A 23,772-nucleotide genomic window follows, 5' to 3' on the forward strand; every position below is an offset into this window, starting at 1 on the left:
CATCATCATAGGGCTCTGGGGGTAGGATGAGGGAGTCAGCAGGGGAGGGGGTGGCCAGGGTGGAGGAGAAAAGTTGTGAAGGTGAGGGTAAGGGTGAGTCCTCTTTGATGGAGTCTGGCTGGCCAAGAAGGAGTGATACCTTCATTCCCACAATTCCACTGTCCTGTTCTAACTCGGTGTCCGGGTCCAGTTCCTGATCGGAGGTGGGTGAACTGGCCTCCTCGATGGAGTTGGTGAGGTGGGAGGAGCGTCCACTACTACTGTCATCACTGGTCAGGTCCAGCTCTGTCTCTGAGATGGAAGAGATCATGTTGGAGACCAGGGGTCCTCCGCAGGCGAATGCTGCCTCAAGCTCCCCTTCGATGTCTGAGTCAGACCCGGGAGAGCTCAGGTCCTGGTCTTGGTCTGAGTTGGTGTAGCACCGCTTGGCGTTCATGTCAGCAATACCCGGGTCCGAGGATGGAGAGTTGGAGTCATTGGCCACCTCATTGGCTGCACCTGGACGCTGGCTCTGATCAGTGCTTCGGGATTGGTCCAGAACATCAGAGCGGCTTGATGACATGTAGCTGGAGAAGGAAGCCAGCTCAGAGGGCTCGATGGAGGGGAACTCAACGTAGACTGAGCTCTGGTTCTCCTTACACACCATGTCATAGGTCTCCTTACACATAAACTCTACGTCAAAATCTTTCTCCAGCTCCTCATCTGACAGAGGGGTGTCAGCTCCGTCGTTCCCCCCGATGGGAGCAGTGGAGGACAGGCATCGGCTGGTCCCATCTGGGTCATTCTCCAGTTCCGGGTCTAGGCCTGACTCAGTAGTGACCGTGTAGGTGTCGGTGGCACGTCGCTGGGTGGACGTGCAGGACCGTGAAAGTTTGTGGTTGTGGTCAGCGCTGTTGAGGTCGTGGTCAACCTCAGTGTCAGAGCATTGGGATTGCTCATCCAGGGATGGAACTCTGAAGATCAGAGGGTCAGCTGAGGAGTTAATGACCTCATTAGAGCCCGGGTGAGACTTGTGTTGACCGAAGGAGCCTGTTGGAGAGAGGGAGATATAGGGGAAAGGGGAGACAGGGAAGAGAAAGAGTGAAGATAGATAAAGAGAGATGGTAGAGGGTGAGGGAGAAATGAGAAATGAGAGAAATGAGAATTGATCATGTGAGCATTATAACAATAGCAGATTTGAACCAGAAGTCACCAAAGTGGGGATGGCAGTGAGGGGAGCATGAGATAAACCGACCTATGCAAACTATCCTTGTGTTGCGTCCAAACACTCAATAACAAATGAATTCTCACAAATTGGACTAGGAACTATTGGTGTCAAAATGGAGCCCATTTATTAGAGAATCCCAAACGAAGTTTGCCAAAGTCTTTATCTATAGCTCTGGCCAGTGAGGACAGGACGACTACACTTTCACATCACGTCACTTCATGTTTATGGGGGATGATGACCTCTGAACTCTGACAGGCAGCCATTTTGTTTGTTACCGTATTCAGGCCTCTCCCGTCTGTTGCCTTCCATGTCGCAAAGGAGGGGCCTGCGAGGGGACTGGGGGTAGGCGCCCTCCCCTGCCTGTTTGGGGGGAGTACCTTTGCTCTGGGACCCTGGGGCCTGGGGGGCTGGTTGGGAGGGGCACTGGCCCGTCACGTGACTCCCATCCTCCAGACAAGAGTGGGTTGGAGACAGACGGCCTGCAAGCAGAGGACAACAGCTTTCTGTAACATTTAAAGACACAGCATCTAAAACAATAGATGCTAGATACAATACTAAGAGGTAGATAAATGATCATATAAACATTTGTAGAAAAACGTTTCCTTAGAAAGCTAGGGCATTCCTTCATAAGCAATCTTTTCTATGAACTGTTCCGTCAGGAAAGGTGGGTCCCATGCCGCTGATTAACATTACGCACCGCATGGGTCAACTCCGCAACAGCTCGCTGTATGATTGTACCGATCCACAGCTTTGAAGTAAGCAGCGATTTGTTAACCTTGCAGCGGAATCCAGGGGTCTGACCCAATGCAGGGAAGAGGATCAGCATCTACCCAGACCTGAGTAACCAAACTGCTAAAACAGAGGCAGTCCTACTACGAGGTGAGATCCCAGCTACGCAAGCTAAATTAACTGAAATCCAACTTGTTATTGGGACAGACATGAACACCATTCTGGACATGCGGGACAAATCTGAAAGACCAACTACAATCCACACACAACCAAGGTTCTCCAACATATACTCTCTGATTATCACCTTGTAAGAATATTTAGAAGATAAATACACAACGCAGAGGACAAGAGGTCAAAAGCACTAAAAGTCAATAGAGTACTAACGGTCAATAGGGAATTATCAATGGAAATAGTTGGTTTTCAGTTCAACATCTGTTAGGAATGTCAGTCCTGAACTTATAGCTACGTGTGGCACGTTCTCATTGGTCCAACCTGAAATAGGATATTTGTTATTTGGCCATTGGCCCAGTTTTATTGCAAGGAATTCTAATTGGTCAACCCCAGGGATGAGTTATAAAACTACATCATGTCCCTTTGTTCTGTGGAGAGAACCACAGGACATAATCACAGGAGAGAATCACTGAGGACAGGGGAGCATGAACATCTACCATCTACCTCCCCGCATGATTCATTTTTGAAATTATATATTTTTTATTTCACCTTTATTTAACCAGGTAGGCTAGTTGAGAACAAGTTCTCATTTGCAACTGCGACCTGGCCAAAATAAAGCATAGCAATTCGACACATACAACAACACAGAGTTACACATGGAATAAACAAAACATACAGTCAATAATACAGTAGAAAAATAAGTCTATATACAATGTGAGCAAATGAGGTGAGATAAGGGAGGTAAAGGCAAAAAAAGGCCATGGTGGCGAGGTAAATACAATATAGCAAGTAAAACACTGGAGTGGTAGATTTGCAGTGGAAGAATGTGCAAAGTAGAAATAGAAATAATGGGGTGCAAAGGAGCAAAATAAATAAATACAGTAGGGGAAGTGGTAGTTGTTTGGGCTAAATTATAGATGGGCTATGTACAGGTGCAGTAATCTGTGAGCTGCTCTGACAGCTGGTGCTTAAAGCTAGTGAGGGAGATAAGTGTTTCCAGCTTCAGAGATTTTTGCAGTTCGTTCCAGTCATTGGCAGCAGAGAACTGGAAGGAAAGACGACCAAAGGAGGAATTGGCTTTGGGGGTGACCAGTGAGATATACCTGCTGGAGCGTGTGCTACGCGTGCTACGAGTTAACACAGTGTCCAAAGAGGGGCCAGAAGTATACAGAATGGTGTTGTCTGCATAGAGGTGTATCTAAGAATCACCAGCAGCAAGAGCAACATCATTGATCTATACAGAGAAGAGAGTCGGCCCGAGGATTGAACCCTGTGGCACCCCCATAGAGACTGCCAGAGGTCCGGACAACAGGCCCTCCGATTTGACACACTGAACTCCATCAGAGAAGTAGTTGGTAAACCAGGCGAGGCAATCATTTGAGAAACCAAGGCTGTCGAGTCTGCCAATAGGAATGTGGTGATTGACAGAGTCGAAAGCCTTGGCCAGGTCGATGAATACGGCTGCGCAGTAATGTCTCTTATCGATGGCGGTTATGATGTCGTTTAGGACCTTGAGCATGGCTGAGGTGCACCCATGACCAGCTCTGAAACCAGATTGCATAGCGGAGAAGGTACGGTGGTATTCGAAATGGTCGGTTATTTGTTTGTTAACTTGGCTTTCGAAGACCTTAGAAAGACAGGGAAGGATACATATAGGTCTGTAGCAGTTTGGGTCTAGAGTGTCACCCCCTTTGAAGAGGGGGATGACCGCGGCAGCTTTCCAATCTTTGAGAATTTCAGACGATACGAAAGAGAGGTTGAACAGGCTAGTAATAGGGGTTGCAACAATTTCGGCAGATCATTTTAGAAAGAGAGGGTCTAGATTGTCTAGCCCGGCTGATTTGTAGGGATCCAGATTTTGCAGCTCTTTCAGAACATCAGCTATCTGGATTTGGGTGAAGGAGAAATGGTGGGGGCTTTGGCAGGTTGCTGTGGAGGGTGCCGGGCAGTTGACCGGGGTAGGGGTAGCCAGGTGGAAAGCATGGCCAGCCGTAGAGAAATGCTTATTGAAATTCTCAATTATAGTGGGTTTATCGGTGGTGACAGTGTTTCCTAGCCTCAGAGCAGTGGGCAGCTGGTGCTCTTATTCTCCATGGACTTTACAGTGTCCCAGAACTTTTTTGAGTTAGTACTACAGGATGCAAATTTCTGTTTGAAAAAGCAAGCCTTAGCTTTGCTAACTGCCTGTGTATATTTGTTCCTAACTTCCCTGAAAAGTTGCATATCACGGGGGCTATTGGATGCTAATGCAGAACGCCACACAATGTTTTTGTGCTGGTCAAGGGCAGACAGGTCTGGAGTGAACCAAGGACTATATCTATTCCTAGATCAATTATTTTTGAATGGGGCATGCTTATTTAAGATGGTGAGGAAAGCACTTTTAAAGAATAGCCAGGCATCCTCTACTGACGGGATGAGGTCAATGTCATTCCAGGATACCCCGGCCAGGTCGATTAGAAAGGCCTGCTCGCAGAAGTGTTTTAGGGAGCGTTTCACAGTGATGAGGGGTGGTCGTTTGGTCGCAGACCCATTACGGATGCAGGCAATGAGACAGTGATCGCTGAGATCTTGATTGAAAACAGCAGAGGTGTATTTGGAGGGCGAGTTAGTTAGGATGACATCTATGAGGGTGCCCGTGTTTACGGATTTGGAGTTGTACCTGGTAGGTTCATTGATAATTTGTGTGAGATTGAGGGTATCAAGCTTAGATTGTAGGCTCCTGACTGTCTGGCGGCTCTGGCAGCTCCTGACTGTCTGGCGGCTCTGGCAGCTCCTGACTGGCTGGCGTCTCTGGCAGCTCCTGACTGGCTGGCGTCTCTGGCAGCTCCTGACTGGCTGGCGTCTCTGGCAGCTCCTGACTGGCTGGCGTCTCTGGCAGCTCCTGACTGGCTGGCGGCTCTGGCAGCTCCTGACTGGCTGGCGGCTCTGGCAGCTCCTGACTGGCTGGCGGCTCTGGCAGCTCCTGACTGGCTGGCGGCTCTGGCAGCTCCTGACTGACGGACGGCTCTAGCGGCTCCTGACTGACGGACGGCTCTAATGGCTCGTGGCAGACGGGCGGCTCTAATGGCTCGTGGCAGACGGATGGCTCAGATGGCGCTGGGCAGACAGATGGCTCAGATGGCGCTGGGCAGACAGATGGCTCAGATGGCGCCAGGCAGACAGATGGCTCAGACGGCGCTGGGCAGACGGATGGCTCAGACGGCGCTGGGCAGACGGATGGCTCAGACGGTGCTGGGCAGACGGATGGCTCAGAAGGTGCTGGGCAGGCAGGCAGCTCAGACGGCGCTGGGCAGGCAGGCAGTGCAGGCAGCTCAGACGGCGCTGGGCAGACGAGCAGTGCAGGCGGCGTTGAGCAGACGAGCAGTGCAGGCAGTTCAGACGGCGCTGGGCAGGCAGGCAGCTCAGACGGCGCTGGACAGACGAGTAGTGCAGGCGGCGTTGAGCAAACGAGCAGTGCAGGCAGTTCAGACGGCGCTGGGCAGGCAGGCAGCTCAGACGGAGCTGGACAGACGAGCAGTGCAGGCGGCGTTGGACAGACGTCCGACTCTGACCTGCTGAGGCGCACAGTAGGCCTGGTGCGTGGTGCCGGAACTGGTGGTACCGGACTGGAGACACGCACCTCAAGGCTAGTGCGGGGAGCAGGAACAGGGCACACTGGACTCTCGATGCGCACTATAGGCCTGGTGCGTGGTACCGGCACTGGTGGTACCGGGCTGAGGGCACGCACCTCAGGGCGAGTGCGGGGAGAAGGAACAGTGCGTACAGGGCTCTGGAGATGCACAGGAGGCTTGGTGCGTGGTGCCGGAACTGGAGGTACTGGGCTGGAGACACGCACCACAGGGAGAGTGCGTGGAGGAGGAACAGGGCTCTGGAGACGCACTGGAAGCCTGGTGCGTGGTGTAGGCACTGGTGGTACTGGGCTGGAGCGGGAAGGTAGCGCCGGATATACCGGACCGTGCAGGCGTACTGGCTCCCTTGAGCACTGAGCCTGCCCAACCTTACCTGGTTGCATGCTCCCCGTAGCCCGTCCAGTGCGGGGAGGTGGAATAACCCGCACTGGGCTGTGTTGGCGAACCGGGGACACCATGCGTAAGGCTGGTGCCATGTACACCGGCCCGAGGAGACGTACTGGAGGCCAGATATGTAGAGCCGGCTTCATGGCACTTGGCTCAATGCTCACTCTAGCCCGCCCAATGCGGGGAGGTGGAATAACCCGCACCGGGCTATGCACCCGTACAGGAGACACCGTGCGCTCTTCCGCATAACACGGTGTCTGCCCGTACTCCCGCTCTCCACGGTAAGCATGGGAAGTGGGCGCAGGTTTCCTACCTACCTTCGCCACACTACCCTTTAGCCCCCCCCCCAAGAAATTTTTGGGGTTTCTTCACGGGCTTCCAGCCACGCTTCCGTGCTGCCTCCTCATACCACCGCTCCTGGGCTTTAGCTGCCTCCATCTCTTCCCGAGAGCGCCGATATTCTCCAACCTTAGCCCAGGGTCCTTCTCCGTTCAATATTTGCTCCCATGACCATTCCTCCTGGTACCGCTGCTGCTGTCGCTGCTGCCCGTTCTCACGCTGCTTGATCCGGGTTTGGTGGGTGGTTCTGTAACGGCAGTCTACTTCGTCCTCCTCCTCAGACGAGGAGAGGCGAGAAGGATCAGAGGACCAATGGGCAGCGTGGTAATTTGACATAATGAAATTTAATGGACAAAACAAAAACACTATACAAAATAACAAAAGAACATACCGTCACAGTCCTAGCTGGTGCAGAACACAAACACAGAGAAAGGAAACAACCACCCACAATCCCCAAAACAAAACAAGCCACCTATATATGATTCTCAATCAGGGACAACGATTGACAGCTGTCTCTGATTGAGAACCATATCAGGCTGAACATAGAAACAGACGAACTAGACACACAACATAGAATTCCCACCCAGCTCACGTCCTGACCAACACTAAACAAGCAAAACACATAAGAACTCTGGTCAGGACGTTACAATGTAGTGAATCTGTTATTCAATGCGTTTCTATTGGTTAATAGCAGTAATGCCAAATTCAATGTTTCATCCAATAATTGTTTTACATAATTTTTTGATACCTTTAGGCAGTGGTTCCCAAACTTTTTATAGTCCCGTACCCCTTCAAACATTCAACCTCCAGCTGCTTACCCCCTCTAGCACCAGGGTCAGCACACTCTCAAATGTTGTTTTTGCCATCATTGTAAACCTGCCACACACACACACTACACGATACATTTATTAAACATAAGAATGAGTGTGAGTTTTTGTCACAACCCTCCTCGCGGGATGTGTCAAAGAGCTCTTATAGGACCAGGGCACAAATAATAATATAATAATAATCAATAATTGTGCTCTTTATTAGCCATCTTACATATAAAACCTTATTTGTTCATCAAAAATTGTGAATAACTCACCACAGGTTAATGAGAAGGGTGTGCTTGAAAGGATGCACATACCTCTGCAATGCTGGAGGTATTGAAGAGAGTCTCAGTCTTAAATAATTTTCCACACACAGTCTGTGCCTGTACTTAGCTTCATTCTAGTGAGGGTCGAGAATCAACTCTCACATACAGTTGAAGTCGGAAGTTTACATACACTTAGGTTGGAGTCATTAAAACTCATTTTTCAACCACTCCACAAATGTCTTGTTAACAAACTATAGTCTTGGCAAGTCAGTCATGACATCTACTGTGTGCATGACACAAGTAATTTTTCCAACAATTGTTTACAGACAGATTATTTCACTTATAATTCACTGTATCACAATTCCAATGGGTCAGAAGTTTACATACACTAAGTTGACTGTGCCTTTAAACAGCTTGAAAAATTCCAGAAAATTATGTCATGGCTTTAGAAGCTTCTAATAGGCTAATTGACATCATTTGAGTCAATTGGAGGTGTGCCTGTGAATGCATTTCAAGGCCTACCAATTTCCAAACGCATGAAGGTACCACGTTCATCTGTACAAACAATAGTACGCAAGTATAAACACCATGGGACCACGCAGCCACCATACTGCTCAGGAAGGAGACGCGTTGTCTCCTAGAGATGAATGTACTTTGGTGCGAAAAGTGCAAATCAATCCCTTAAAACATAGCGCAACTATGTTTAATGTGCTGGACAAAATTGAGGCTATGAATAAGAAGTTAGAGCTCTTTTCTGTCTGCATTAACAAGGACAACACAGGTCTTTCCATCATTGTATGATTTTTTGTGTGCAACTGACCTCAAGAGTCCCTGTAATCCTAGATTCAGATCATTCAGATGAGAAAAATCACCCAGATAGGCCAGTCGTGTGAGAAACTCGCCATCATGCAAGCGGTCAGACAAGTGAAAATTATGGTCAGTAAAAGTAAACTTTAAGCTCGTCTCTCAATTTAAAAAAAAAACGTGTATATACCTTGCCCCTTGATAACCAGCGCACTTCTGTATGTTGTAAAAGCATCACGCTGCCCATAATGCAGAAAATATACGAGAGTTCAGGGGCCTTGCTTTAACAAAGTTAACCATTTTCACTGTCGTGTCCAAAACGTCTTTCAAGCTGTCAGGCATTCCCTTGGCAGCAAGAGCCTCTCGTTGGATGCTGAAGTGAACCCAAGTGGCGTCGGGAGCAACTGCTTGCACGAGCGTTACCACTCCACTATGTCTCCCTGTCATGACTAGAAAATCTCCAGTTAGGAGAAATGAGTAGCCCTGTGCCACCACCGCAACGACCAGATGCTCTCGGGCTACGAGAGAAGAGCAGCTAGAGTAGCAGTGTTCTCTGGGGTGATCCATGTCTCCGTCAGGGCCAAAAAGTCAAGGGAGTGAAGGGCAGGATAAACTGAGATGAACTCTGCGTTCTTGACCGCAGATAGGCAGTTCCAAATGCTGCCAGAGACTAGGAATTCCACATATATATCATCATAAACTGGGAAGTTCGACCCCTGAATGCTGATTGGCTGACAGTCGTGTTATACCATAGGTATGACAAAATATAAATTTTTACTGCTCTAATTACGTTGGTAACCAGTTTATAATAGCAATAAGGCACCTCAGGAGTTTGTGGTATATGGATAATATACCACGGCTAAGGGATGTGTCCAGGCACTCCGCGATGCGTCGTGCGTAAGAACAGCCATTAGCCGTGGTATATTGGCCATATACCACACCCCCTCGTGCCTTCTTGTTTAATTATAGAATATGCATACAGTGCACCCACACAATGTCTCAAGAAATGTTTATCTTTTTAATACCTTTAAACACTAAGTATACCTCATTTCAAAATAGGCCATCATCACTGTCAATTGTGAATTATAATTCTTCACGTTTTACTGGTGATATGTCCAAACTGCATCTGCATGCCAATCATTTGATCTCAATCAGTTTCATAGGAATATGCATTTAAATCTTCTTCAATTACTTTTTCGTAAGCAAATTAGAGCAGATGGTGTTAACAAACTATAAAGCCTTCCTGTATTTTGTTTCAATCAAAGTAAATTCTGCCTAGTAGCACACGCTGCTGAGTGCTGCATGATAAAAAAACATGGACCATTCAGCTAACCATCCTAAAATGTCATAAGAAATGACTAAGGTGTGGGTTTTTGTGTAACAGTAACATTATACTAAGCTATTAGAATACTAATTAATAATTATGTGATCTTCCAAGACATTGATTCAGCTTTGATCTAATTTTACTAAAGGAGCACCATTGTGAGAAGTGGCAGAGCAATGCACCCGCTGCACCGAACAAGCTCATTGAAGCACACTTAGCCTACTCTTTTGTCTCGCACAAAATTTGGTGATGCAGAAACGAGAGACCACATGTTTTATGAAAATCTGGGAATATTTGACCAAGGAACATTTCTGGTTGGTCTCAGGAAATGTAAAACAGTTAGGAAGGGAGGCTTTTAAAATGGGTTTGAGTAAGGTAGAAGCAAAGATGGCCATGTATAGCCTCACAAGTTTGACGAAATGACCTTTGTCAGAAACACACTTTTTTTAAGTAGTTAAGGCTAAATGTCCTCGCTAATTTTAGCTGGAATGTAGCCCGAAAGGATTTGAGAAATGTGATTGGTTGACGATAGGCCTATGACATTGGTCTAAGTCTCATCTTGCGCTGCTCAAAATATCAGATCTCAACAACGATTGGAGTGTTTAACATCACCAGTATCACATCTTTATGATATATATCTTTCATAAGCGCAACGTGATTGTAATAGACAGGTCGGAATGGCTGACTGAAAAAAAAAAAAATCTAACTTTTAAATTTTTTATTACTTTTGTTTAAATATGTTGATAAAATGCGGGCATGATTTTTGGTTGCGGGACGCGGGACAAAGGGACAAAAAATGTATATGAATTTGTGTACTGTGCATGTAGCCTCCCAAACAAGAACATTTTAAAAAGTATACATTTATTTTTTAAATACTTGAACATTTGGAGGACATTTGGAGGAAATAAGCTGCTAGGCGTTGGCAGTGGATTACTATTGGATAAGTAATGAGTAGGGGGGAGTGGTAACAGTATGACAGCATAGTACTCACCCTGTGAGGTAGGGTTGCGTAGAGAGTCCTGCCAGCTGCCCTTCTTTGGAGAAAGACTGCTGTTGTTGTTCAGTGAGTCCTGAGAGAGAGAGAAAAAGAGAGAGAGGTCAGCATAATTTACCAAATCAGAGGAGAGCAGAAAGCAAAGTCTGGTGTTAAATGTGATAAGGTTGATTGTGTGCGTGCATGTGTACCTGTGAGACAGTGGTGGTGAGGTTGAGAGTGGTGGGCCGGCTCTTCAGCGTGCCAAGGGTGGGGGAAGAAGGAGGGGAAGCGGTGGGGGAGGGAAGAGTGTCAGGGTCCACCTCGTCTTCATCTTCCTCATCCTCCTCATCCTCGTCATCGATCATCTCAAACTCCTGGAAGTCGTCCTGGAAGGAGCAGACCGGGTGGTGCATATTGCTCTTCTCCAGAATCAGACAGTCCTGAAAGAGAGATAGACAGATAGAGAGAGAGAATAAAAAGGGGAGGGGGAGAGACATTGAATGACTTGCGGTAAGGAAGAGATTGCTTTAACAATATTTTTACACTGTAAGCCGCTGAATTGCGATTCTGTCAGCAATTTTCAAATGCTAGTATGAACAAAAGCAACAACCCCAGAGTCACCTTGCAATAATTTTCAGAGAAAGGTGTGGGACAGGTAAACCCATAGCAGCCTACAAGAAGAATATAACACTATAATCAAGCACTGCAGTATACGTATCAGCGTTCAAACACACATCAAAGCACTGCAATCAACAGTGAAGAAGCGACTCCAGGATGCTGGACTTCTAGGCAGAGTTGCAAAGAAAAAGTCATATCTCAGACTGACCAATAAAAATAAAAAATTAAGATGGGCAAAAGAACACAGACACTGGACAGAGATATGTCTTTTTCTTTGCAACTCGCCTCTTCACTGTTGACGTTGAGACTGGTGTTTTGCGTGGACTATTTAATAACTTCTTAGGGCTAGGCCCCTTTTTCTCAATTTCCACCTGAATGATGTGCCAAAAGTAAACTGCCTGTTTCTCAGGCCCTGAAGCCAGGATATGCATATAATTGGTACCATTGGAAAGAAAACACTTTGACATTTGTAGAAATGTTAAAATAATGTAGGAGAATATAACACAATAGATATGGTAGGCGAAACTCCAAAGACAAAAAATCCAGAATTCGTTTGTTTAGAGACCATCCTCTTAGAAAGGCAAGTAAAAGGTCATATTGAAAATTAGCTCCCTGGATGCAATTCCTATGGCTTCCACAGGGTGTCAGTAGTCTAGGTTCAAGGTTTCAGGCTTGTAACTTCAAAAACGAATAAGAAATATCAGTTTTAGTACAGGGACACAGTCTTGGAAATTCGTGTTTGCGCGCGCCATAAAGACAGGACGCACCTGCTAAAATCGGTTTCCTATTGAACATACTTCTTTCCGTAAGAAATATTATAGTTCAATTACATTTTAGGGTATCTGAGGAGTATATAGAAACGTATTTTGACTTGTTGAAACTTTTTGGATTCCTTTTTGGATTCCTTTCTCCGTTCTCTGTTGAACGAGTAGATTACTGAAATCGATGGCGCCAACTTAACATACTTTTTTGGGTATAAAGAAGGATTTTATCTAACAAAACAACACTACATGTTATAGCTGGGACCCTTTGGATGACAAATCAGAGGAAGATTTTCAAAAAGTAAGTGAAAATGTAATCGGTATTTGTGAATGTATGAAACCTGTGCCAGTGGAAAAATATTTTGATGTGGGGTGCAATCGCATGGCATATTTTCACTGTAACAGCTACTGTTACAGTGCCATTAGATTAACAAGAATTTAAGCTTTCAGCCGGTATAAGACACTTATATGTACCTAAATGTTTAATATCCATATTTGTATGATTATTTATTTGAATTGCGCGCCCTCCAGTTTCACCGGAAGTTGTTCAGCTAGCGGGATGCCTATGCCTAATTAATGAAGCTGCCAGTTGAGGACTAGTGAGGCATCTGTTTCTCATACTAGACACTCTAATGTACTTGTCCTCTTGCTCAGTTGTACACCGGGGCCTCCCACTCCTCTTTCTATTCTAGTTAGAGCCCGTTTGCGCTGTTCTGTGAAGGGAGTAGTACACAGCGTTGTATGAGATCTTCAGTTTCTTGGCAATTTCTCGCATGGAATAGCCTTCATTTCTCAGAACAAGAATAGACTGACGAGTTTCAGAAGAAAGTCCTTTGTTTGGGTCCCATTTTGAGCCTGTAATCGAATCCACAAATGCTGATGCTCCAGATACTCAACTAGTCTAAAGAAGGCCAGAAACAGATTTCAGCTGTGCTAACATAATTGCAAAAGGGTTTTCTAATGATCAATTAGCCTTTTAAAATTATAAACTTGGATTAGCTAACACAACGTGCCATTGGAGCACAGGCCTCTGTACGCCTACAGTGGTTCCTCCTTTCAAAGTTGTGAGCTTACACCGCGGGACTTAGAGGTACCCAGCGTCACGGATTCATTGTTCCAGACCACCACAAGGGGGAGTAAAGAGCACGCATTATGCATTTGGGTCCCAAGGTTTTTATATGACCAATCATATCGAGTGGTTCCAATGACGAATTTCACGCGAGCCACCGCTCCCTGGTGACTTTCTTCCGCAAAGATAGCCAATAAAGCAGTACCTGGGAAGCAAATGTAAGTAGTTATAACGTCATAACGAGTCACGCAAAAACTGTACAATTGAGGGAAATATTTTAGTTAATATAGACAATTGTGCATATTTTTTGGTCAGAGAATGACAATATGTTTCAATTTGATGTGCGACATGAGAGATGTGCGACACTTGTTATGAAAGTCTTGCACACCAACAGATGGAGAAAACCTACACCAGTCGGGCAATTCATTTCAACAATGATCTTCATTTTAATTTGACTTTACAAACAACAAGAGGGCTTAATTGGAGTCTATTTCTTCGGAGTCTAGACCTATATAAAATAACTTAACTGGCTGAGGTAGGCTATGAGGCTTAACAGCCTAATAGAAGTATGATTTCTTTTATTAGGCCTACTTACAATTGCAACTGGTCAAAAATGTAGCATCCTACATAAAACAATCATTTAAAGAAAAAAAAAGTCTGCACGTTCGAACTAAAACAATGTAACTAATAATTAAAGGCGCACATTTGTAAATCCCAAACTCTAAAAGTAATTGGAAAGGTAGATACAAATGATGTGTGACATTGTGGTTACAATAAAGAATGTAGCCCATCATGCAAATGTTTCCTATTAGCAGGACAATAGACTTTTTGTAGCCCGGCTACTGTTGTGAAAATCCCTCAACTTGCAATGTATTTGATGCTTAAGTACTCTAAAGTGTTACATTTATAACTAAAAACAGCATTTCTGCATCAACATCTTTATGCTTTCGTTTATCTTCTTGATAAACTGCTCAAGGGCCACGGTTGATTCGTCTGTGAAGATGGCGTTATTGAATGTCTCGCCAGCTTTGATCCATGCCTGGGGGACGCAAAGTTTGATCTATGCCTGCAGGATGCAAAGTTCTTTGTTTGTCAGACGAATCATTGGAATCATTGACTCACTTACGCGTTGAAAAGGGCGAGGATCGAGATGGAGTCACAATCCATGCCAGGCACACCTGTGAGCTGTGGAACTTCAACTCCGACATACAGAGTCAACATATGTGGCGGGTTCGTCAGGTCTTCGGTTCACCCTGACATTCCTCTTTTGACAACAGAAGAGTGTGTAGAGGTATTAGGCAGGGATGTTCTTTGTCAGAAATGTTATATGCCATCGCTATAGAGCCACTACTAAATAGCATTAGAAGTCGCATTGAAGGGGTGTACCTTTCAGAGGATATTCCTCCTATTTGTCTCTCAGCCTATGCTGATGATGTAGTTATTTTAGTGAAAAATCAAGCAGAGGTGGATAGTTTGAGTCTCATTGGGACAAAACTTGTGATTTACAGATTGGAAAATGGTCTGGAGGGATCATGGCTTTCCCATGGGGGGCTGGAATGGTGTAAGGGGGGTTTAAGTATCTTGGAGTGTACCTATGGGATGAGGGGACAATGGAAACAAATTGGAATGGGGTGCTTGAAATGGTGGAAGGGAGGATGAGGAGATGGCGTTGGTTGTTATATCGTATGTCATACAGGGGGCGTACCATTATTGTTAACAATGTGGTTGCCTCTGCACTGTGGCATCGGTTGTCATGTTTAGAGCCACCATCTGGCCTTCTGGCTAAGATACAGGCGATTATTGTAGATTTATTTTCTGAGAAATATCATTGGGTTCCACAAAGTGTTTTGTATTTGTCAAAAGAGGAGGGGGAATAAGGTCTTGTACATCTTGCTAGAAGGGCTACTGCTTTCCGGGTTTCAGTTTATCCAAAGGTTGCTCTATGGACCGGAAATGTGGTTTGGAGAGGGGTGGCAGGTCTTGTATTACAGCAGGTCAGGGGATTAGGTATCTTGAAGGCTTTCATTTTGGTTGATAGTAGACAGATTTCTAGGGAAGGAGTACCTCCGTTTTACTGAGTTCTTCTTAGGGTGTGGAGCATAATGAAGGTGTCCAGACGCACTCCAACGTAGTCATTGCATTGGCTGCTGGAGGAACCTCTGGTGTTTGGGGCAAGACTGGATTGTACAACTGCAGCTGTTCCACATTTCTCCAAGATTCTGGTGAAGGGCAAAATCATCACCCTAAAACAGTGAATGGCCATGACTGGGCCCACCTTAATGGATGGAGGACGAGTGGCTGAACATTTGGGGGTGAGGTCGTAAAGGATTGTCGGAGTTTATGCTTAATAGAAGAAGGTACCAGATGAAAAAGTCCCATTTCCAAGACTAGGGTTTACACCCAATATCCCAGAGTCAGAAAGAAAGGCGTTATTAATGGATTTGAGAGGGTTGGAAGAGAGGCGGTTGGATGAGGTGAATGGGAAATACTTATATAGGGGGTGTGTCAAGGTTTTGAATAAAGACACATTGAAGACTAGAAAATACACTCCTTGGAGGGTAAAACTGGGCACTGGTGACAAGGTAAAGCCAGCATGGAGAGCACTGTACAAGCCACCGTTACAAAAGGCCACTGGTGACATGCAATGGAGGGTTTTGCATGGCATCATTGCAGTTAATGCTTTTGTATCTGTTATCAACTCAGATGTTGAAGATGGATGTCCTTTTTGTAACATAAGATAAAAAAAATTCACTGTTTTATGGAGTGTGAGAGGATAAAGCCTCTCTTTGAAATACTGGAGTCTGTTTACAGCTGTATGGGAGATTTTCAATAACATTGTTTTTACTAGTAAGAACAGAAAATAAAATGTAAACTGTTAAATGTTTTTTGGGACAAGCTACTGTAAGATGTAACATATTTCTGAGTAGGAAACACAAAATAGACACTGGATATGGGCAGGATGTAAGATGTGTTTTTTAAGGATTAGTCAAATAAAATAAAAGTGTATTTTCAGTTCTTCTCGGTAAAAGATCATTTTATTGTTTGTAATTTTTATTTAGGAATGACAAATTTGTTGTTTAACTTCTTAAAATGCACTTATTTGTGTTAATAATTAAGTATAAAACAAAGGTTTTATAAAAACTCTTTGGGGTTTACTGCCAGGGCCCAGTACTGCAGTCTGGCAGTCTGGCAGTCTGGCAGTCTGGCAGTCTCTCTCTCTCTCTCTCTCTCTCTCTCTCTCTCTCTCTCTCTCTCTCTCTCTCTCTCTCTCTCTCTCTCTCTCTCTCTCTCTCTCTCTCTCTCTCTCTCTCTCTCTCTCTCTCTCTCTCTCTCTCTCTCTCTCTCTCTCTCTCTCTCTCTCTCTCTCTCTCTCTCTCTCTCTCTCTCTCTCTCTCTCTCTCTCTCTCTCTCTCTCTCTCTCTCTCTCTCTCTCTCTCTCTCTCTCTCTCATGGAAGCATATGACCCAGAGGAAACAGTCCATCTATAACCCATGGGACATATAGCAGCTACATGTGACAGATACAGTACATTTTATCTGAGGACGTCAATGACATAGCCAACTGTACAAGAGATATTTCACATCTTTTATGGCCGATTGATTTTTTTTAGTAGAAAATAATATATGTGATCTACATTTTTATATTATCTAGTAATATTTTAGTCATATTGATAGTGTTGTGTATTTATGATATCATAATGTACTCATAACAGTATTACTCCATTGAGGACATCTAAACATTGACATGTGACATCATTTATCTACAGTAAAATATCACCAGATCAATAAGAAGAGGTCATGATAACCCAAATAAATTGATCCTTGATGACAGTTGAGAGAGTGGACATCTATAAATATGACTGTGTGTGTTTGTGTGTGTCTCTTTGAGGAGCGATCCCCAGTTCTCAGGTTCCCAAGGACATCCCTCCTAGTGGGTAAAGACAGAGCTGCCATTCCCTCCTGTTACAAGCCTTTCAGGCAGCCTGGCGGAAGCAGAGCCCTTCTGCTGACTGGGGAAAACCAGAGGGATGTTATGAATGAGTTTCACCTCAACATCATTACATCCAGAGAAATGAAATGAGTCTGCAGTGTCGGTCACAAGTATTCTGCTAATGGACATGCACATAGATCGGACTTTCAGTTCAGGGTTGTTTCTGATCTGAATACTAGCTATATTGCTTACTGAAAAGTTCAGTGAACCTGAATGTAACCTGGTTTGACAGGGTTGGGTTTTCTGAAAGAGAGAGGGAGAGTGAGAAAGAGAGAGAGAGAGAGAGCAGCCTTCTCTAATGAACATGGCTAAAACAGAGGCTGTTAGCCATAACACAACAGCACAGCTACAGCAAGAAGCCCATCACAGCTCATATGGGCTGAGTTAAGCTTCCGTAAATGGAACGTAATTCCCTTTTGATGCGCTTTCCTCTCTATGCGTAATCTGACCTTGAACTTCATCATGAGAATAGCATGCTATTCACCTAGAACTTGTTCGGGGGGGAGATCTAAGAAATTAAGGTGTAGCGGAGGTGTGTCCACAGATACACAGTATTCTGATCTTGTATCATTTTAAATATTAGCCACTATCGGGAGCCACCGTCAGTAATACCACATACATTTATAACTGTCACTTTAGTGTTAGTTTCCTCAATTTGTAGCTTATATTTTGCAACATTCCATTTCATTCTGATTATCTTTCTTTTCTCTCAGGTCTGTGTAGTTGTTCCTGAGGTTCGCTAGCATTAGTGGACCATATTAGGCAATGTTGTGCAATAATATGGGACATGTAGCCTATTTGAATCATTATGGAAGTCAGACCACACGTAGCAGGTTAAACCTGGAGCCTGGTTCAAGACGACTGGACCATTGTAATACAGTTACATGATTAGTAAGGATTAGAGTACATTTATAGGATTATTGTTCAACCCCTATTGTACACTTTTTCCCCACCTTCCAATATTTCATGGATTGAACTTTAATATGACAACTTTCAGGATGAATCAAACCAGTGTATTTTGTATTCATCACTATACAGTATTTAGTGTGTAAAGGCTCTCCAAACCACTCATACATACTTTCCTAACTCCAAAATGTGCCTAAATAACCTACAATATGAGAGTATTTTTACGTTTACCAGTTGGTGCTGAAACGGAGACGAATATGTATATAACCTCAGCAAAAAAAGAAATGTCCTCTCACTGTCAACTGCGTTTATTTTCAGCAAACTTAACATGTGTAAATATTTGTATGAACATAACAAGATTCAACAACTGAGACATGAACAAGTTCCACAGACACGTGACTAAGAGAAATGGAATAATGGGGGGGTGTCAAAATCAAAAGTAACAGTCAGTATTTGGTGTGGCCACCAGGTGCATTAAGTACTGCAGCGCATCTCCTCCTCATGGACTGCACCAGATTTGCCAGTTATTGCTGTGAGATGTTACCCCACTCTTCCGTCAAGGCACCTGCAAGTTCCCGGACATTTCTGGGGGGAATGGCCCTAGCCCTCACCCAACAGGTCCCAGACGTGCTCAATGGGATTGAGATCCGGGCTCTTCGCTGGCCATGGCAGAACACTGACATTCCTGTCTTGCAGGAAATCACGCACAGAACGAGCAATATGGCTGGTTGCATTGTCATGATGGAATGTCATGTCAGGATGAGCCTGCAGGAAGGGTACCACATGAGAGAGGAGGATGTCTTCCCTGTAACGCACAGCGTTGAGATTGCCTGCAATGACAACAAGCTCAGTCCGATGATGCTGTGACACACCGCCCCAGACCATGACGGACCCTCCACCTGCAAATCGATCCCGCTCCAGAGTACCTGCCTCGGTGTAATGCTCATTCCTTTGACGATAAACACGAATCCGACCATCACCCCTGGTGAGATAAAACCGCGACTCGTCAGTGAAGAGCACTTTGTTGGCAACGTTGTTGCCGGTGATGTCTGGTGAGGACCTGTGTTACAACAGGCCTGCAAGTCCTCAGTCCAGCCTCTCTCAGCCTATTGCGGACAGTCTGAGCACTGATGGAGCCAAACAGAGCACAGACTGCGCCGACAGAGATGGCCGCCTCGCTTCGCATTCCTAGGAAACTATGCAGTATTTTACATTTTTATGTGTTATTTCTTACATTGTTACCCCAGGAAATATTAGGTTTTATTACATACAGTCGGGAGGAACTATTGGATATAAGAGCAACGTCAACTCACCAACATTACGACCAGGAATACGACTTTCCCAAAGCGGATCCTCTGTTTGGTCCACCTCCCAGGACAATGGATCGGATCCCAGCCGGCGACCCAAAACAACGGCGCCACAGAAGGGGCAGACGGAGCGGTCTTCTGGTCAGGCTCCATAGACGGGCACATCGCGCACCGCTCCTGAGCATACTACTCACCAATGTTCAGTCTCTTGACAACAAGGTAGACGAAATCCAAGCACGGGTTGCCTTCCAGAGAGACATCAAAGATAGTAACGTTCTTCGTTTCACGGAAACATGGCTCACTCGGGATACGTCATCAGAGTTGGTACAGTCACCCGGCTTCTTCACGTATCGCGCCAACAGAAACAAACATCTCTCTGGTAAGAAGAAGGGCGGGGGTGTATGCCTTATGATTAACGAGACGTGGTTGTGATCATAACAACATACAGGAACTCAAGTCCTTTTGTTCACCTGACATAGAACAAATGCCGGCCGCATTATCTACCAAGATAATTCTCTTCGATCATAATCACAGTCATGTATATCCCACCCCAATCAGACACATCGACGGCCCTGAAAAAAATTAATTTGACTCTATGTAAACTGGAAACCACATATCCTGAGGCTGCATTTATTGTAGCTGGGGATTTTAACAAGGCTAATCTGAAAACAAGGCTCCCTAAATTTCATCAGCATATCGAATGAGCGACCCGGGCTGGCAAAACCCTGGATCATTGTTATTCTAACTTCCACGACGCATATAAAGCCCTCCCCCGCCCTCCTTTCGGAAAATCTGACCACGACTCCATTTTGCTGCTCCCAGCCTATAGACAGAAACTAAAACAGGAAGCTCCCGTGCTCAGGTCTGTTCAACGCTGGTCCGAACAATCGGATTCCACGCTTCAAGATTGCTTCGATCACGTGGACTGGGATATGTTCCGCATAGCGTCGGACAATAACATTGATGGAATACGCTGATTCGGTGAGCGAGTTTATTAGCAAGTGCGTCGGTGAAGTTGTACCCACAGCGTCTATTAAAACATTCCCCAACCAGAAACCGTGGAATGATGGCAGCATTCGCGCAAAACTGAAAGCGTGAACCACTGCTTTTAATCAGGGCAAGGTGACCGGAAACATGACCGAATACAAACAGTGTAGCTATTCCCTCCGCAAGGCAATCAAACAAGCTAAGCGTCAGTATAGAGACAAAGTAGAGTCGCAATTCAATGGCTCAGACACGAGAGGTATGTGGCAGGGTCTACAGTCAATCACCGATTACAAAAAGAAAACCAGCCCCGTCGCGGAGACCGACGTCTTACTCGCAGACAAACTAAACAACTCCTTTGCTCGTTTTGAGGACAACACAGTGCCACTGACACGGCCCGCTACCAAAACCTGCGGGCTCTCCTTCACCGCAGCCAACGTGAGTAAAACATTTAAACCTGTTAACCCTCGCAAGGCTGCCGGCCCAGATGGCATCCCCAGCCGCGTCCTCAGAGCATGCGCAGACCAGCTGGCTGGTGTGTTTACGGACATATTCAATCAATCCTTATCCCAGTCTGCTGTTCCCACATGCTCAAGAGGGCCACCATTGTTCCTGTTCCCAAGAAAGCGAAGGTAACTGAGCTAAATGACTATCGCCCTGTAGCACTCACTTCCGTCATCATGAAGTGCTTTGAGAGACTAGTTAAGGACCATATCAACACCCCCCTACCTGACACACTAAACCCACTCCCATTTGCTTACCACCCCAATAGGTCCACAGACGATGCAATCGCAATCACACTGCACACTACCCTAACCCATCTGGACAAGAGGAATACCTATGTAAGAATGCTGTTCATCGACTACAGCTCAGCATTTAACACCATAGTACCCTCCAAACTCATTACCCTGGGTCTCGACCCCGCCCTGTGCAACTGGGTCCTGGACTTCCTGAATGGCCGCCCCCAGGTGGTGAGGGTAGGTAACAACATCTCCACCCCGCTGATCCTCAACACTGGGGCCCCACAAGGGTGCGTTCTCAGCCCTCTCCTATACTCCCTGTTCACCCATGACTGCGTGGCCATGCACGCCTCCAACTCAATCATCAAGATTGCAGACGACACTACAGTGGCAGGCTTGATTACAAACAACGACGAGACGGCCTACAGGGCTGAGGTGAGGGCCCTCGGAGTGTGGTGTCAGGAAAATAACCTCACGCTCAATGTCAACAAAACAAAGGAGATGATCGTGGACTTCAGGAAACAGCAGAGGGAGCAGCCCCCTATCCACATCGACAGGACAGTAGGGGAGAAGGTGGAAAGTTTTAAGTTCCCCGGCGTACACATCACGGACAAACTGAAATAGTCCACCCACACAGACAGCGTGGTGAAGAAGGCGCAGCAGCGCCTCTTCAACCTCAGGAGGCTGAAGAAATTCGGCGTGTCACAATAAACACTCACAAACCTTTAAAGATGCACAATCGAGAGCATCCTGTCGGGCTGTATCACCACCTGGTACGGCAACTGCTCCGCCCACAACCGTAAGGCTCTCCAGAGGGTAGTGAGGTCTGCACAATGCATCACCGGGGGCAAACTACCTGCCCTCCAGGACACCTATACCACCCGATGCCTGTTCACCCCGCAATCATCCAGAAGGCGAGGTCAGTACAGGTGCATCAAAGCTGGGGACCGAGAGACTGAAAAACAGCTTCTATCTCAAGGCCATCAGAATGTTAAACAGCCATCACTAACATTGAGTGGCTGCTGCCAACATACTGACTCATCTCTAGCCACTTTAATAATGAAATATTTACATACCCAACATTACTCATCTGATATGTATATACTGTATTCTATACCATCTACTGCATCTTGCCTATGCCGTTCGGCCATCACCCATTCATATATTTTTATATACATATTCTTATTAATTCCTTTACACTTGCGTGTATAAGGTAGTTGTAGAATTGTTAGTTAGATTACTTGTTAGATATTACTGCATGGTCGGAACTAGAAGCACAAGCATTTCGCTGCACTCGCATTAACATCTGCTAATCATGTGTATGTGACAAATAACATTTGATTTGATTTGTGCATTCCTGGTGTAACTTGGGCAGTTGTTGTTGCCATCCTGTACCTGTCCCGCAGGTTTTATGTTCGGATGTACCGGTCCTGTGCAGGTGTTGTTACACGTGGTCTGCCACTGCGAGGACGATCAGCTGTCCGTCCTGTCTACCTGTAGCGCTGTCTTAGGTGTCTCACAGTACGGACACTGCAATTTATTGCCCTGGCCACATCTGCAGTTCTCATGCCTCCTTGCAGCATGCCTAAGGCACGTTCATGCAGATGAGCAGGGGCCCTGGGCATCTTTATTGTGGTGTTTTTTAGAGTCAGTAGAAAGGCCTCTTTAGTGTCCTAAGTTTTCATAACTGTGACCTTAATTGCCTACTGTCTGTATGCTGTTAGTGTCTTAACGACCGCTCCACAGGTCCATTAATTGTTTATGGTTAATTGAAAAGCACGGGAAACAGTGTTCAAACCCTTTACAATGAAGATCTGTGAAGTTATTTGGATTTTTACAAATTATCTTTGAAAGACAGGGTCCTGAAAAAGGGACGTTTCTTTTTTTGCTGAGTTTATTTAGATGGCTTTTTGATATGTATCCCTATAATCTGAACCCGTGTTCTTTCGATGTATGCTAGTCTGTCAACAAAATTCTAATTAAAGGTACACCGTATTTAAATGGATGCCTTAAGATAAATGCACTGAAAACCCTATTGAATAAAACTCCACACAAATATCTGTTGGCCAGCAAGTGGGAATTTTTTCTGTGGGTGAATTAGATGGGAACCACACCTGTAAAGCCTGCTACGCACCTGCATAAGGTAAGTCTGAATACCAACTACTGAGAAGACCGTATCAAAGGCGTACATTTTCTAAGTCAGAATCAGGCCCACAGAGCACAGCTAATAGGGAGAATACCTCTATTGAACCTCAACAGGAACAACAGCTACAATGGAATACTCTACCTAGCTCCCATTTACAGTTATACAAATATGACTACAAATCACAATATAGAGTGTGTTGCATTGGGTTACGACTAAGAGCAGTCTGCTGGCATACACCTGGCTGGCTGGTAGTGTGTTTCGCTGCTGTGTTTTGGGAGTGTGTTCTTGTTTCAGAATAAACCCTGGATCCACAGGCTAAGAGGAGCATGATTAGAATTCCAGACTCTCAGCTCTCATTTAGGGGAGGGCAGGCATGATTTGAAATGTTGGAGCTAACTGAAGCAGCTCTCTATATTTATATTGTAGGAAGGAGAAAATTGCTGTAATATTTGTTAATGTGTTAGTTTGCTTTGTGTCACATTCTCGGTTCATCACATTCTACGAGTATATATCCAATAACAGGAAACCAAACTCACATATTTATTATTTAATCTATGTTAATCCTAAAACAGATGGATTAATATTGATTACCTCCTGATTTATCAATATC

At 45.3% G+C, this 23,772-nt stretch overlaps 1 protein-coding gene across 1 annotated transcript in view; it reads right to left on the reverse strand.

Annotated features, from left to right (window-relative positions):
* Window positions 1-23,772, reverse strand: part of LOC120020879 (C-Jun-amino-terminal kinase-interacting protein 2-like) — a 130,179-nt gene that overhangs the window by 11,272 nt on the left and 95,135 nt on the right. The window contains exons 5-8 of the mRNA XM_038964511.1: window positions 10,851-11,063; window positions 10,657-10,735; window positions 1,483-1,686; window positions 120-1,029 (exon numbers count right to left, since the gene is read on the reverse strand). Of these exons, the coding sequence (XP_038820439.1) occupies window positions 120-1,029; window positions 1,483-1,686; window positions 10,657-10,735; window positions 10,851-11,063 (1,406 nt within the window). The remainder of the gene's footprint in view (window positions 1-119; window positions 1,030-1,482; window positions 1,687-10,656; window positions 10,736-10,850; window positions 11,064-23,772) is intronic.

This window comes from Salvelinus namaycush, chromosome 2 (assembly GCF_016432855.1).
Source record: "Salvelinus namaycush isolate Seneca chromosome 2, SaNama_1.0, whole genome shotgun sequence".
Classification (NCBI taxonomy): Eukaryota; Metazoa; Chordata; class Actinopteri; order Salmoniformes; family Salmonidae; genus Salvelinus; species Salvelinus namaycush.